Source organism: Megalobrama amblycephala, linkage group LG9 (genome assembly GCF_018812025.1).
Source record: "Megalobrama amblycephala isolate DHTTF-2021 linkage group LG9, ASM1881202v1, whole genome shotgun sequence".
In the NCBI taxonomy this organism is placed as follows: Eukaryota; Metazoa; Chordata; class Actinopteri; order Cypriniformes; family Xenocyprididae; genus Megalobrama; species Megalobrama amblycephala.
In genome coordinates, this window is record NC_063052.1 from 20,874,636 (window position 1) to 20,890,706 (window position 16,071).

The 16,071-nt window shown below is 37.6% G+C and overlaps 1 protein-coding gene across 1 annotated transcript; it reads right to left on the minus strand.

Annotated features, from left to right (window-relative positions):
* Nucleotides 1–9,266: 9,266 nt before the first annotated feature.
* On the minus strand, nucleotides 9,267–10,149 carry LOC125274580. Its single transcript, XM_048200955.1, has one exon. The coding sequence runs from the start codon at nucleotides 10,144–10,146 to the stop codon at nucleotides 9,286–9,288; it is 861 nt and encodes a 286-aa protein (XP_048056912.1). The 5' UTR covers nucleotides 10,147–10,149; the 3' UTR covers nucleotides 9,267–9,285.
* Nucleotides 10,150–16,071: the final 5,922 nt, after the last annotated feature.

A 16,071-nucleotide genomic window follows, 5' to 3' on the forward strand; every position in this document is an offset into this window, starting at 1 on the left:
CCACAAGACAAGACAAAGAAAAGTTTTTCCCGCCAGGATTGCCACGCATCTATTGGCTCTTTCACCCAAGGAGGTGTGTTGGCTTGGTTTTCCATAAAAGACAACAACACGCAACTTTTCCTTTGTCTCTCCATTACCTCTGAATTGTCCATCACCATCTCGTGGTGACCGCATTTCCCCGGGACGACCATTTTCTTGGCACAAGCTTTGCTTTTGTCAAGACGTCATCCGCCATCACCTAGGAGACGGACTCTCTCTCTCTTTCCAGTTATGTTACTCTTCAGTTTAAACCTCGTTTGAAAAACCCGCCAGAGGACACCCTCCTGAAGAAGGACCAATAACCGAACTGAGCGGTCTGAAATTCTGAAACTTTGCTGGCTCTTGAAGGTTAACTGTTTGTAATTTGCCAATCTTTGATCACCTCTCTTTTCCTGCCTTTACTTTCACTTTTGTATATATGTGTATCCTGTGTGTATTTGTATAACCTCTGTATTAGTAGTTCTCATATATTAAACACATTATATTCATGCTTGATTGTTCTGCTGCTCATTCAGAAAACCCAAGTCACTTCTTCGTTGTCGATCCGGCACTATTGCTTTGTGCTTTGATGCTATAATAGGTGTTTATTTTCATGGCCAGAGAATAACATTCCTTTTATAATAGTCTGTAAAAAAATAATAGTTTGCTGGACAAACTTGGATAGTTTCTCTAAACAACTATTAAGCTAGAACTGATCATATATGTAATTGATTATAATTCGTTGTAATTGATTCACATATATGTGCATAATTCCCTCTTGGGTCGATATTGTCACGGATCCCTTGTCTCCCGGACTCCAAATCCCATGATCCTCTTGTCTCCTCACCTGCACTCACTTCCCTCGTCAGCTCCTCAGCTTCACGGATCACCTGCACCTGGACTCTGTTATCAGCACTCCCTTTATATTGCACTCACTCCCTTCACTCCTTGTCCGTTCTGAATGTTGTATAGAGTGTATGTTTGGTTCTCCTTGCCTTTTGTTCATTAAATATTACGTGTAATTGTGGAAATCCGTATCTGCCTCATCTCTACACTAGCATACCGTAACAGATATATGTATCATAATCAATCATAAGGCTTTATGATTTATTATATTCATATACTTCACCGATAAGTTGATTAAATACTTGTACGATTCATTACACAAAGTTAATGTACTTGTGGTGAACATGTCTTGCATAAAAAAAAATCTCTGCACAATTTCTAACTAAGCTTAAGTTTGATTAAAAAAAAGTCTGAACATATTTTGTTTGTAATTATGATATTTGTGTGTATTTAGGATAAAATGATAGCTATGATATTAGCTTTAGCAAGGCAAAAGACTTGGCCATTTTATTTTAAAAATGTTTGAAATTTAAATGCTGAATATTAGTAAACATAATACATAATTTGAGATGTGGTGGAAATGTCCCTGTCATGTAAATGTTTTCAGAAACTTTCAGAAATAGTTCAGAATAAATAATGTATGTGTAAAAGACAAACACCAGAGCGATTAAAAAAATAATAATAAATTTAAGTGATTTTAAAGATTTTAAGTGAATCCACAAGGCTGAAAATTGCCCGTAGTTTAATAAATGCTAACATCCAGAAATTTCTTTCCTTAAAGTATTAGAAATATTCTCTTCACACTCATCTCTGGAATCAGGGCCAGATTTACTGTACTTCATATTGTGACATAGGCAAAATAAATTTTTGTACCCCCAAACCCCGCCGCCAGGCCCGTAATCAGCTGGCCGTATGACCAAAACTGCTACTTTTCAGGAAATGGAAAAAATACAGTATTTTTTAAATAATTCTGAGGCAGTAGGTTTTCATAAACTTACAGGTTATGAAGTTTACTGTAGCTGTAGCTATGTGGGTGCTACGTTTTTTTCTGTTATTTGGCCAAATTCTCTTGTTATATAAAGAGACGACATAAATACATGAAAAATGTATTTAAATTAAAATACACAAAACAAAAAGATACCAAATACTGTGTGGAAAAAAAAAAGGGGGGGGGGGGGGGTGGATTATTTAAATAATAAATAATGCAGTATTTTGTATTTTGAAAACACACAAAATACATATGAAATTGGCAATTCAGTGAATTATCACTATTAGGCTGAAATCTATCTGGACCTATTCTGAATGCAAAGAACATTGTGGTGTGTACAACTGCTCAGAAACTTTTGTTTTCATTTCACCTACATCTTCCCTTCCCCTGCCTAGCAAGAAAAAAATGTAACACTTCAAAATGAGAAACAGTTATCACTTTTAACTAATTGCTTATTAGCATGCATATTGGCTCTTTATTATAAAGCACATATTAATGCATTATTCTGCATGATCATATTCTGCATCCCTTAATCCTACCCAATACCTAAACTTAACCACTACAACAACTACCTTACTAACTATTAATAAGCAGTAAATTAACAGTTTATTGAGGGAAAAGTCATAGTTAATAGTGATTATGTTTTACCCATACTACAGTGTTACAACAGATTCAAACATCTTTTTTCCATCAACATCATGATAGCACTTTATTTTACAGTCCTGTTCCCCAAGTACATACTATGTACTAATTACAGTAATTATAATAACTGGGTAATAACTTGGCAATAACCCTGAACCTACACCTAAACTTAACCCCTGTAGTTACCTTATATTACTCAGTATTACTCAGTATTATAAAAGGTAAGTATACTGAAAGTGCACGTACTGTAAAATAAAGTGCAACCACCATGGTGTTACGATCACTGTTTTAAGACTTGTTTGAAGATCCAAATGCAGTCTTTATTAAGGGTAATCAAAAGCAGGCAAATGTTCAAGCACACTGAGATCAAGATAATCCAAACAGGATAAAATACAAACAACTAGGCAGAAGACAAGAACACTGGATCTAGGACAAGAACACAGGAGCTCAGAAACACAATGGTAACATACTAGCAAGACTACACAAAGAATGCACAGGAAGACAACCTTGTGCTGTGTTGAGAACCCTATAACACTTGTGGTGTTCCCGATCATAAATGACCGGCCTGCAAAAAACTGCTTATAAATCTCTCGTTATGCTACTTTATCACCAAATATTGTATTCAATCTTTTTGTCAGCTTGTTTTCAGTTAGGACATGTTTTGTATTTATTTTTGGATCTGATTGATCGTATGCCTTATTTATTTGAGCTTATGTTTGTGAGTGAAAAAAAGCATTATTTGTGGATAATTTTGTCAATTTTACATAAAATATGGGGAAAAAATGCACTGTTAATAATGTTCTTTAATGTTTAACCAGAAATTTGTTTTGGAATGGTTTTATTTTGTTTTTATTTATTGCAAAATGGCATCACACTTGTGGTGTTCCCAGTCAAAAATGACTGGCCTGCAGAAAAATAACTTATAAATCACTTGTTATGCTATTTTATCACCAAATATTGGATTAAATTTTTTTGTCAACTTGTTTTCTTTCATTTAAAACAGGTTTTGTATTTATTTTTGAAACTGATTGATCATAGGCCTCATTGATCTGAACCTCACTGATTTGAGGATAAAGTTCATCTCTGTGAAAAAGTAAGCCTGTAATTCTCAAAATTGTTTGTTTGTATGTTTGTGAATGTGTGTTTGTATGTGTATGTGCACAGATGTACGAGTATGCATGTATCCACACATGCACAGGTCCAAAGCCTTTATTTTTGGAAGCCCACATGTACATATGTGAACATGAACATAATGAACACGCTCATGAACTAGGTCAAATGGAAAACACAGAAGACAAATCCAAAAACAAATGCAAAACACATCCCTGGCACAGAGTTATAGCATTAGAGTGAAAAAACAATAGTTCAAAAATATATTAATATTATTATTTCTCCTTATTGTATTTTTATTTGTTATTTATTTTATTTTATTTTATTATTATTATTATTATTATTATTATTATTATTTTTTATTTTTTTTTTGTATACTGAATAATGCAATAAATACACTAGTATTCCTAACATAGACTTGTTTCTATAGTTGTCTGCAGCTGGGCAGAAAACAGGCCTGAATCATATGAGAGTAACAGTAAATCACTATTAGAATAGCTGCAATTCTGAGATTGCTAGTAAACATGCCATTGCTTTTGCTCGCTTACTTTCTTTCATCAGGGCCAGCAAACACAAAAGGCTGGAGACACAGGCAGAGAGAACACAACATTACAAAGAATTCTGGGAAAATCAATTTCAGGGTTTGAAATGCAATGGACATGTCCCACAAAGACGCTGTCCACACACAGGGGGACTAATGTCAGGCCTGTTGAAATATGGGCTGAAGCTTATAGCAATCATGAATTCTACTGAAATTGGTCTGGTTTGGTCAAGAAACTTGTGACCATGCACTATAAAGCCTGGAACACACCAAGCCGATGGTCGGCCGTCGGGCAATTTTTGTTCGTCGACCAACTAAGTTTCCTCAGTGTGTTCCACACCGTCGGCTGAAGTTGGTCCTCGTCTGCTTTTTTCCGGGCCGATTCGACATGTCGAATCGGTGTCGGAGCTCGTCAGTCAGTCAGGCCATCTGATCATTCTGATTGGCGGTTCAGCTACTGCCACCTGCTGGTACGAGAAGGCATTTCTTCTTATGCAGGCACAGAATGGATGTGCTACTTGGCCGTTGGGTGTCGAGCGTCAGTTTGGTGTGTCAGGGCAACTTTGGACCCAGACATTGCCGACGTGAGTGAACATCGCAGTGTGCTTCGTGACCACTAGTTCGTCGCCATCGGCTTGGTGTGTTCCGGGATTAAAAAAAAAAAAAAAAAAAGTAGATTTTTTTTTTTTTTTTTTTTTTTTTTTTTAAGTACTGGTAATTTTTTGCCTGGAAATTATCTGGTAAGTTTACATACATTTCTTTTAACCCTAAAACACAACAATGCAATGTGTAATTCAAAATTCAGGTAAAACAACTGTGAAAATCAAAGCAGAAAATTATTTCATATTAAAATTATAGGCTGTGTTTTTACTGACTTTTCTTAAAGGGTTAATTCACCCAAAAATGAAATTTCTGTCATTAATTACTCACCCTCATGTTGTCCCAAACCTGTAAGACCTTCTTTTGTCCTCAGAACACAAATTAAGATATTTTTGATTAAATTCGAGGGTATCTGATCCACACATAGGCAGCAATGACACTGCATCTTTTGAGGTATAGAAGGGTATTAAAAAAACATCGATAAAACGGTCAACATGACTACAGTGGTTCAACCTTAATGTTATGAAGCAACAAGAATACTTTTTATGTGCAAAAAACAAAACAAAATAATGACTTTTTCAACAGTATCTAATGATAAGTGATTTCAAAAGACTGCTTCATGAAGTTTTGAAGGTTTATGAATCTTTTGCTTCGAATCAGTGGTTCGGAGCACCAAAGTCACGTGATTTCAGTAAACGAGACATCGCTATGTCATAAATGTTTTGAAATTTCAGTGGTTCACGTGACTTTGGCAGTAATACACTCTCTGAACCACTGATTCGAAATAAAAGATTCATAAAGCTTCATGAAGCGGTGTTTTGAAATTGCCCATCACTATATTGTTGAATGAAGTCATTATTTAGTTTTTTTGGCACACAAAAAGTATTCTCATTGCTTCATAACATTAAGGTTGAGCCACTGTAGTTACGTTGACCATTTTATCAATGTACTTTAATGCCCTTTTGGACCTCAAAAGATGCAGTGTCATTGCTGCCTATGTGTGGATCAGATACCCTCGGATTTCATCAAAAATATCCTAATTTGTGTTCTGAGGACAAACGAAGGTCTTACGGGTTTGGGATAACATGAGGGTGAGTACTTAATGACAGAAATTTCATTTTTGGGTGAACTAACACTTTAAAGTGTATGACAGAGATGGAGGATGTTTGAGGTCATTCCACAGGTGTCGCAATGCTTGTGCTTCTAAAGTATTTCTATTAAAAACAAATAAATAAAACCTACCTAATGTTACTGAACACAGACTCACAACAACGTAGAAATGAACATGAGGCTTTAATGATCGTAGCATAGAATGTATACAGGCAGGTGAGTAATATAGTCAAAGCAGGATGGTAATATTGAATGAGAATATCTGTCTATCTGAAATATTTATACTTGTGATGAGTGTTACACTGATTAACCTACTGGCTCAGCTGGAATCACTTTATCCATCCAAAGGCCAACACTCCAGTTGTTACATTCAGTCACCCCCTTAAAAGTAGCTAGATAGGAACACCAGCACCCTATTTCACCTTTTGTCAACCAGTACAAAACCAACAGCATTCAGCTGCCTTGCCAACCCCATGTAATCCATCAAGACATAATTAATGCTAAAGGAAATGGGCACCACCTTGCAGGACTCAGACAAATGGGCAGATTCTGGGTGGAACAACTAAAAATAGCCAGGAGAAGAATTCATTACAGCTTATCAAGTCCCCTGTGTTTCATTCAGGAAAGATTCCCCCCCCCCTTCTCATTACAAATGATGTATAGTTGTGGTCAGAATTATTGGCACCCTTAATAAATATGATCAAAGATGACTGTAAAAATAAATCTGCATTGTTTATCTTTTTGATCTTTAATTCATAAAATTAGCAAAAATCTAACCTTTCATTGAAGGAAAAGAATTGAAAGTGGGAGGAAAATCACATTATGAAATAAATGTTTTTCTCCAAAACATGTCCACAATTATTGGCACCCTTTTATTCAATACTTTTTGCAACCTCCTTTTGCCAAGATAACAGCTCTGAGTCTTCACCTATAATGCCTGATGAGTTTGGAAAACACCTGACAAGAGATCAGAGACCATTCCATACATAATCTCTCCAGATCCTTCAGATTCCCAGCTTCATGTTGGTACTTCTTCCCTTCAGTGACAGAAGTTTTTTTCAGTTTTTGTGTTGTTTTTGTGTTGTGATGGCCAGGGCTGAGCATCTCTGCAAACTCATAGAAAATAACCAAAACAATCCAAGGTTCTTGTTTAGTACAGTGGCTAGATTAACAAATAAACAGACATCACCAGAACAAAACATTTCATTACAGTTTAGTAGTGATGACTTTATGAATTTCTTTACTGAGAAAATCAGAAATACAATTGTAACCTTTAACAGAGTTTTATGATTCAGCCTCAATTATCACCCCTCAAGAACAGTTGCAGTGATATACAACTATAAGACAGGAAGAGCTAAATAAAATTATCACTGCGTCTAAACCAACAACATGTTTTTTAGATCCAATACCCACTAAACTACTGAAAGAACTGTTACCTGTAGCAGAAGAGCCTCTTCTCAATATTATCAACTCGTCTTTATCTCTAGGTCATGTCACACCATTTAAGCTAGCAGTTATTAAGCCTCTCATTAAGAAACCACAATTAGATCCAAATGTATTGGCAAATTACAGACCCAATTCAAATCTTCCATTTATGTCTAAAATACTAGAAAAAGTGGTGTCGGTCAAATTGTGCTCCTCCTTGCAAAAAAACGCTATCTATGAAAATTTCAGTCAGGATTCAGGTCTTATCATAGCACAGAAACTGCACTCATTAAAACGTACAAACGTCTTACTTCTAGCTTCTGACCAAAGCTGTATCTCAATACTAGTGTTACTTGATCTCAGTGCTGCGTTCGACACTATAGATAAGTTTCCCGGGCACTTCCGGTTTACTTCCTGTTTCTGCCAAGAATTTCCGGCGCAGGCTGAGTAGTGGTGCAAAAATGGCGTTGGAATGGCAACATTCGACCGAAAAGCTTGTTAAAAATGGTGTTTTGACCGTTCCGCATCCAAGTAAGGTAACATCATGGGCGGACAACATGTCGATATGGCCCAGCATACGAAAGAGATTGTGTCTAAGTGTGAGAGAGTGTGAACTACAACTGCCGTTCCCGCACAAGGTTGCAATTCTTAAATGTGATCTAACAAAGGTAAAGGTAAAATATTAACCATAAAAACTGTTTATATTGCTTGTACTTGGGATGAAGTAAACATCTGTTGAGTTTTTTTAACATAAATTGTTTGATTATGTTGAATTAAAAATCCAGAAATGCAGCGGGTATTTTCTTTTATTATTCTTTTCATATTTTTCCAGATTTTTTTATATAAGTCTAAATAAACTCAGGCATAAAGGGGTTAAACATTGATGTTAATGTTAATGTTAATGTTATTTTGATTTACAAAATGTTTTCTCTAAAAGAAGTCAATTGTGCTGTGATGCTCAAACCATTATTTAAAAAGTGTGTGATTTTGTTTCTATCTGTCTGCAGGTAGAAAATGCTGTGAGGCAAGGGAAGACAGAACTTGCCTGCACTGATGTGCAGAATTGCTGAAATGCCGGGACAAAAAGCAATACTGGGCAGCAAAAAATCAGAGATGTGTCTTTCCGAAGACACAGCAGAAATAACTTATACCAACCAGCATCACAGGCATCCTCCTCCAGCATAGTTTCTACACCTAGTCGCAAGGTAAAAGTCCATGAGACACTGGAAGAATGGCAAAATTACTGTCTCTCCACACCAATAGCGGCACTTTTCACTGCACCTGGCAGTGGACTAATGCAGCTCACTTTTAACACCAGCCTCCCTGCTCAGTCTGCCGAGACATCAAAAGCTCCACTGCCCCTACATCATGGTGATCACAACACACAACTTGAATGTGAGAAATGTAGGGCATTCTACACCACATACATTGACATGACCACAACCCAATTTATGTACATTGAGCAGCACACAAAAGAACAGAGCAGGGAACAACTGTGGCATGACATGCGACGGGTACGGATAACAGCAAGCACAGCCAAGAATGTGCCAGTTCGGGCTACCACAGCACCAGACAAATTCTTGTCTGAACACCTCCATCCTACCTTTCACGGTAACGCAGCAACCCGGCAAGGAGCAGAGGGTGAAGAGCACGCCAGGCAATACCTGCAAGACCAAGGTCATGACATCGATGTGAAAGGTTTGGTGGTTTGCCCGAGTGAGCCATGGCTTGCTGCGAGTCCGGATGGTGTCATGAACAGAGACACACTACTGGAGATCAAGTGCCCTGTCTTAGTCAAAAACCAGTCCCTTACTGAAGCACTTGCTGCTAAAAGCAGTGAGATCAAACGCATGCCCACAGAGGAATTCCATCTGTCCTTCAATGGGCCAAAGGGATATTACATGCAGGTGCAACTGGGCATGCACTGCACAGGGCTACGGCAAGCCTTGTTGGTGATTTGGAGTAACACTGAATGTCTGCAGCTCAACATGCTTTTCATAGGAACTTAAACCTCATGTGGCAGTCGGATGAGTCTGGACCTCATGTTTGCTAAAGCAGCACATATGGTAAGAATCTTGTCCAACCACGGGGTCATGGAGATGGGGACAGTTTGGGACAGAATTTTGAAGACTTTAAGTCTTCGGATTGCCCTCTCCACATGTATACGGACATTGGCCACTCGTCTAGTGCGCGTTACCTCATCATTGGTCAATTGACCACGCTTGTGGGTAAAGGCAGGAATATTCAATTTCACCTTCCTTTCATGTAGTACATCTCGAATCGTGAAACCCCTGTCAGCCATTACCTCATCACCAGGCCTTAGGGCCTCCAGAAACCCACTGTTTATAGTGATAAACGTGTCACTGCTTTTACCAGCATAGGCCTCTGATATAAACATTATCAGCCCATGAGGTGACACAGCAACAAGATATTTGGCAGTATTGGTTCCCTTGTAATGACTGAAAGTGGCACTCCTACAGTTAAGGTTTGTTGCTCTCTGAATAGCCGTTTCAGCACAATCGATGATGCAAGTGGTCTGGGGGTGGTTCTTTTTAAAGGATGGTGGCATGTTAGCACGTATAACACTTCTTGGCAGCCAGGCAACCATGGGTTCAAGCTGCTCACCCAATGTATCAATCCAGTGAGCAATCACCTTACTTACTTCACCTTTAGACACTTTAAAGCGCTTTGCCACATCCCCTAACACAAGGTTCAGTTTCAGTTTCATGAGGGTCATCAGTATTTGGTCAACAACAGGAATACTACATGATGGTTTACTAAATGGCAACATCGTTTTCACCAAAGTAAAAAAATATACCAGACGCAGTCCTGTGTACAGCAGCGAGGTATCATCATCCAGGAGCATATCATCAGCCACAGTCTAACCCCCAGTCTGCGTCGATTTGTTCACGTGGTCCAACTTTGCCGCGTAGTTGTGGTCAGTTTTTGTTAGGTCCTCCCATTGTGTTGCAGCATCTTTAAACTTCGGCTCGATGCACACTTCTAAAAGACAAACAGCATCAACTATAAATGTATATACCCCACTAACACAGGACAGAGACACATATATCAACAGTCGAACTTATGCTGCAAACTTTAGCTAACCAGAAAAATATCAAGATACACTTACCATCCGATTGCGTGTCACTTGTGTTTCTGTCGAGTTTACGTCTCTTTTGCTGGGGAGGTCGCTCGTATCCCAACCAAAGTTCCGGGAAAGGGTTTTCCTCTGTGGGCTTTTTATCAATGAAGTGATAAGAACAAACAAACAGTCTTTTGGGCGGATTCTGTTATCCGAGATTCAACATCTGTTTTTGGTTTCTCATACAACGCATACGGGGGAGCACATCCACATTGGCGTCTTGTAGATGGTTGATGGTCGAAACATTCTCCTTCCGACCAAACATTCAGCAATCGCCACAAGTTGTTGCAACCGCGAACAGCACAATATGTCCCGGAGCCGTGTCGGCGTGTAACACCATCCATAATTTACTTTTTCTGCACGCTAACCAAAGACAGTAAAAGACGCTAACTCGCTAACCGGAAATTATTGGCAGACACAACCGGAAGACGTTGGCAGAGTGAAAGGATAATGGCGGCCCGCCTATTTCACTCAGGAAACTCGTCTATAGATCATAAAATACTCCTAGATCGACTACAAAATTATACTGGTATTCAGGGCCAGGCATTATGGTGGTTTAGGTCATACCTATCAGACCGTCACAATTTTGTTTATTTAAACGGGGAAAAATCTAAGATAACGATATTAAACTATGGAGTGTCGCAAGGATCTGTGTTAGGCCCTCTGCTATTTTCAATATATGTGCTGCCACTCGGCAATATTATGAGAAAACATGGAACCTGCTATGCCGATGATACTCGGTTATATATTTCAACACAACCAGATGAAATCTCTAAATTATCCAATCTGACAGAGTGTGTTAAAGAAGTAAAACATTGGATGGCTAGTAATTTTCTTCTATTAAATTCAGATAAGACTGAAGTATTACTTATTGGGCCAAAAACCTGTACACAGAATCTTTCAGACTTCAATCTGCATTTAGAAGGATGTACTGTTACTCCATCCTCGACAGTTAAAGACCTGGGTGTTATATTAGACAGCAACTTATCCTTTGAAAATCACATATTTCATATGTTACAAAAACAGCCTTCTTCCACCTCAGAAACATTGCTAAAATACGAAATATGTTATCTATTTCTGATGCAGAAAAGTTAGTTCATGCTTTCATGACGTCTCAACTAGATTACTGTAATGCATTATTAGCTGGTTGTCCTGCCTCCTCAATAAATAAGCTACAATCAGTACAAAATGCAGCTGCTAGAGTTCTTACCAGGTCAAGAAAATATGATCATATATCACCAATTTTATCACCTCTACACTGGTTACCTATTAAGTTCCGTATCGATTATAAAGTATTGCTAATGACCTATAAGGCTCTAAATGGTTTAGCTCCTGTGTACTTAACCGATCTTCTATCGCCCTACAATCCTTCACGCTCTTTAAGATCACAAAACTCTGGACTTCTGGTTGTACCTAGGATAGCTAAGTCCACTAAAGGAGGGAGAGCATTTTCATATTTGGCTCTGAAACTCTGGAATAGCCTTCCTGATAATGTTCGGGGCTCAGACTCGCTCACCCAGTTTAAATCTAGATTGAAGACACATCTCTTTAGCCAAGCATTCACATAATGAATCTCTTATCAGATCAGTTGCACATGACTATCTTTGCTTAATGTTATGAACAGCAGCTACACTAATTATTCTTCATTTGCTTTTCTGTTTTACCTCAGGACACCTGTCCCAAGGTGACTAGAGAGGACATCAGCTTCAGTTTGGATCCAGCCTCTTAAGAAGACCTCAGATGACCAACACCTATGAAGAGACGGCACCAACTCCTGCAAGGACTTCAGAAGACGTAATAATCTGGATCAACATGCACATTCCCAAATTTCTATATATCCTAATTATTGTTAATATGTAATTAATTTTTCCTGGAGCTCATTGCTTCTACCTTCAGTTAAACTGCTAACAGTGTAACGATCGGCCCAATAGGTCGATTTTACATGAATTAAAACTGGGGTCAGATTATACTGTGTGAGCTTGTGGAGTGTTTAAAAAGATGAGACAGACAACAGAAGTGAATAAATAAGGTGTATTTACAATATTCACAAGGAACTTAAAACAACACAATAAAACTAGAAAAACTTAGGCTGTTTAAAAGCGTGGAGTCCATTTACACCATACCCTCAAACAGTCCTTAAGAGTCCTAGTAGAGTGCTGATAAAGTCCCAATGTGAAAGTGTCCACCGGTGTATATACAAAGTCCTGAAAGTGATAATCCAATGGAAAAGTGATTTAGTTTGCTGGAAAGGTAAGTCCATACAGTTAAACTCCACAGTCCAGCTCGCAGGTGATCACATATATAATGGGGCTGATTGTTTGTCATGCTGCCTCCTTTATACTGGCTTACTTCCTTATTCCTGTCATGTGATCAGTCACATGACAGGCAGACCCAGACTCATTTAAAGACATACACACATTAAATAGTTAAGAGGAATAAAATGGCTAAGACAACATGTAACCCAATTAAAACTCAAATATACATAAAACCATCATGATATATATATATTGAGTGGATAAAGCATGTGTCTTATGTGACAGTGTCACAACAGTGTAGGGAAAACACCCTAGGAAGTAAAATTAGCTCAAATGAATAAAGAGTTGTTTAGATTACGACCGAGCAACTGATTCGTCCAGCGTTCATTTGCTCGAGCCATAATAAGCTCTTGTAACGGATATAAATATCTAACAATCGTGAAAACACTGATTAGAGCACGGTAACTTAAAATCGACAGTTTAAGACATTACATTTTAGAATCACATAATACAAGACACTTTCCTTTTAAAATCTACAAGAGATTTTGTTTATTCTAACACAAACTAATCTAACACAAACACACGCACATACACACACACATACATTCATACGCGTTGCAGTAAGAAGGAAATGAGAAAGAGTTTTGAAAGAGAGAGAGTGATATGATTAACAGAATTCCTATCAATGCATTTCAAAGACCCGAACGAACCATGAATCATTAATTTAAATGCACCAGTTCAGATTTCATCTGGAGGTACTTGCTTGCGTTGACTTTAAATGTGAATTTCCCTCATCGTGCAGAGAAGGGTTTCCCAAGTCGATGACTGGTCCAGGGTCAAGTCCGTGTGGAACAATGAAAGGAAGTCTCTTTGTCGCTGGAGTTGAAGCGGCAAAAGTCGTTGGTTGAACTTTGTGGCGAAACTTAGGACACAAGACTTTCAGCGGTAAAGGAAAATTAAGTAAAAGAAAAGAAAAGAAAAGTGAGTGAAGGTTGGATGGCTTGAATGAGCTGCTTGTCTGTTCTTCTTGTTACTCCATTGTTCTTGGTACTTGTCTTGACTTCTTTTCCCAGAACTAACCAACTAGTTCACTATCTTGCAATATGACCATTTAAACTTAGTTGTTTGTCACACAGAGGAGTTCTGGCCAATCAGACATTGTCCTGTTTCAAGAGGGCCTTCCTCTGCCCCCAATAAAGCATAGGTGTTACATCCCGGTCTGTCTCTGCTTTAGCAGAGTGCCATTTTAACATAATTTCTATTAACTGGAATATGATACATTTTAAACAGATTTCATTCAAGCCATAATTTAAGAAAGATGAAAAGAAATAAATCAAGTCCAAATAAGGCATACTTTCAGTCATTCAGTCAAGAGTTAACACCTTTACATGAATTGTGAGTGTTCTAAAGCATAACTTTTTACAGGTAGTACTTGTGGACACATAATGCAAAATGTATGTAGTTAAAAGATGTTTGATAAGTCCATTAAAATTGTTGGAACAATTTTGATGCAGTTTTATATGTAGAACAGTCTCTTTGGCTTTTCTGTGAAGTAAGGAAACAAAAGGGTCTGCATTGTCTCTCTGTTTCTTTGCTCTGGTGATCAAAGAATCTTTATCTTCTTGGGTGACCCTTTGGTTTGTCACTTCTCCTGCTATCAGGAAGCATAGTGTGTCGTAAAAATAATCAGCATTGGTTCTCTCTGTAGACGAGCTGGAGCCGGAACCTTGATTCTGAATTAGAAATATGTTCTGAAAGAATCATCTGAATGATTCATTTGTCTGGTTCGTCCACAGTTCCTACAACAGTGATTGTAAATTGCCTAAATTTTTACATTATTTGCTAACTGCATTCTTTAAATTGTAATGTTGACATGCATTCTCTGTAAAGCTGCTTTGAAATGATATATATCATGAAAAGCGCTATACAAATAAATGTGAATTGAACTGAATTGAATTGAATTGATTATATTTAACCGTGGGCATGGGGTACTTTTTATCCATGTGTGCACCTAACCCATCTGGTGGGTTTGCTGCCAGAAAGATCTTTTTTTAGTTTCATCTGACCATAGAAGCCACATTAGGACGATTTAGACACGTGTCCTCTTCCAGGCAAATTTATAACATCTTTAGTTGATTGGAACTTCTTAATTATTGCCCTGATAGTGGAAATGGGTTGGTTTTACTCATTGTGATGAATGATTACAGGAATTTGGCCTTTGTGTTTCCTCATGTTTATACTCCTGTGGAACAGGAAGTCATGGCTGGACAACCCACGTGTGCTAAAAAATGTAAATATGAATGGGAATATACTTCAGAGATATTTTTAGAATTTTAAAAATTCTAGTGGTGCCAATAATTGTGGCCAACATGTTGAGAAAACATAAAGGAGAAAAACATTTATTTCATAATGTAAATAGATTTCTCATAATCCCAAAATGATAGGATTTTACACAACATTTACTATAATCAAATGTGGTCTCAGAGATTATGATTTATCTTCCGTTCTTTTAAGTTCAGTTTTCAGCTGACACAACTTCAACTAGTGAATAACAAACCATAACTGTGATATACACTTACTGTTATCATACCTATTTATGTAGATTTTTCAATTTCAATTCAATTATATAAAGGCAAAATTTTGTTTACGTATGTGCCAGTAAGCAATGTATGGCTGCGGATCATTTTTATGGAGGCTTTTATGGTTGTAACAGCTACTTGCTGAAAGCGCAAGCACACATAATCAGCGTGGCTATGGATGCAAAGAATTTCTACAAAATGCAAACAACATAATCGGTGTGCTGCAGTTTGAAGCACCTGACAAAATTTAGGCAGTCAGTAATTTTTCTGGCCAAGTCCCACATTGAGACAGTATACAGACCATTGTGCGTTAAGAGCGGAGGAGGAGGTCAATGACACTACACACACATACACACACACACACACACACACAGAGTATTCCACATACGGTAGCTACAGCCTACCTGTGAGCACATTTAAGTGTAGTATAACAAGATTTTTACATGTTCCAAAGAATGTTTTTTTTTTTTTTTTTTTGATTGTTTGTTTGTTTCCCGTGCAAAATGGTACAATGCATTGCTACTGTATGTAGTTGCTCACTGGCCCAAATCATGCATCTCTCAAAGTCTTTTCACTCTGTGAAACTTCTCTTTAACCTTCTGGTGCTGCTCGCATGGAGGTCAAAAATGACAGTTTTTTTATTATTATTTCAATAAAATGAATGTACCATATTTTAGTTCGATAATGATTTTTATTTAATATTTTGTATTTTTAGGAGATTTTGTGGTACTAAATTATATTTATGGAATAGTTATGATCCATTTACTACCTGTTAACCACATTTGAGCATAGACCTGAAAATTAAATTTCCAAGT

What these genes read in the sequence shown, in the direction of transcription:
- LOC125274580 (XM_048200955.1), bottom strand. Translation starts at nt 10,146, where the DNA reads ATGCTCCTGGATGATGATACCTCGCTGCTGTACACAGGACTGCGTCTG.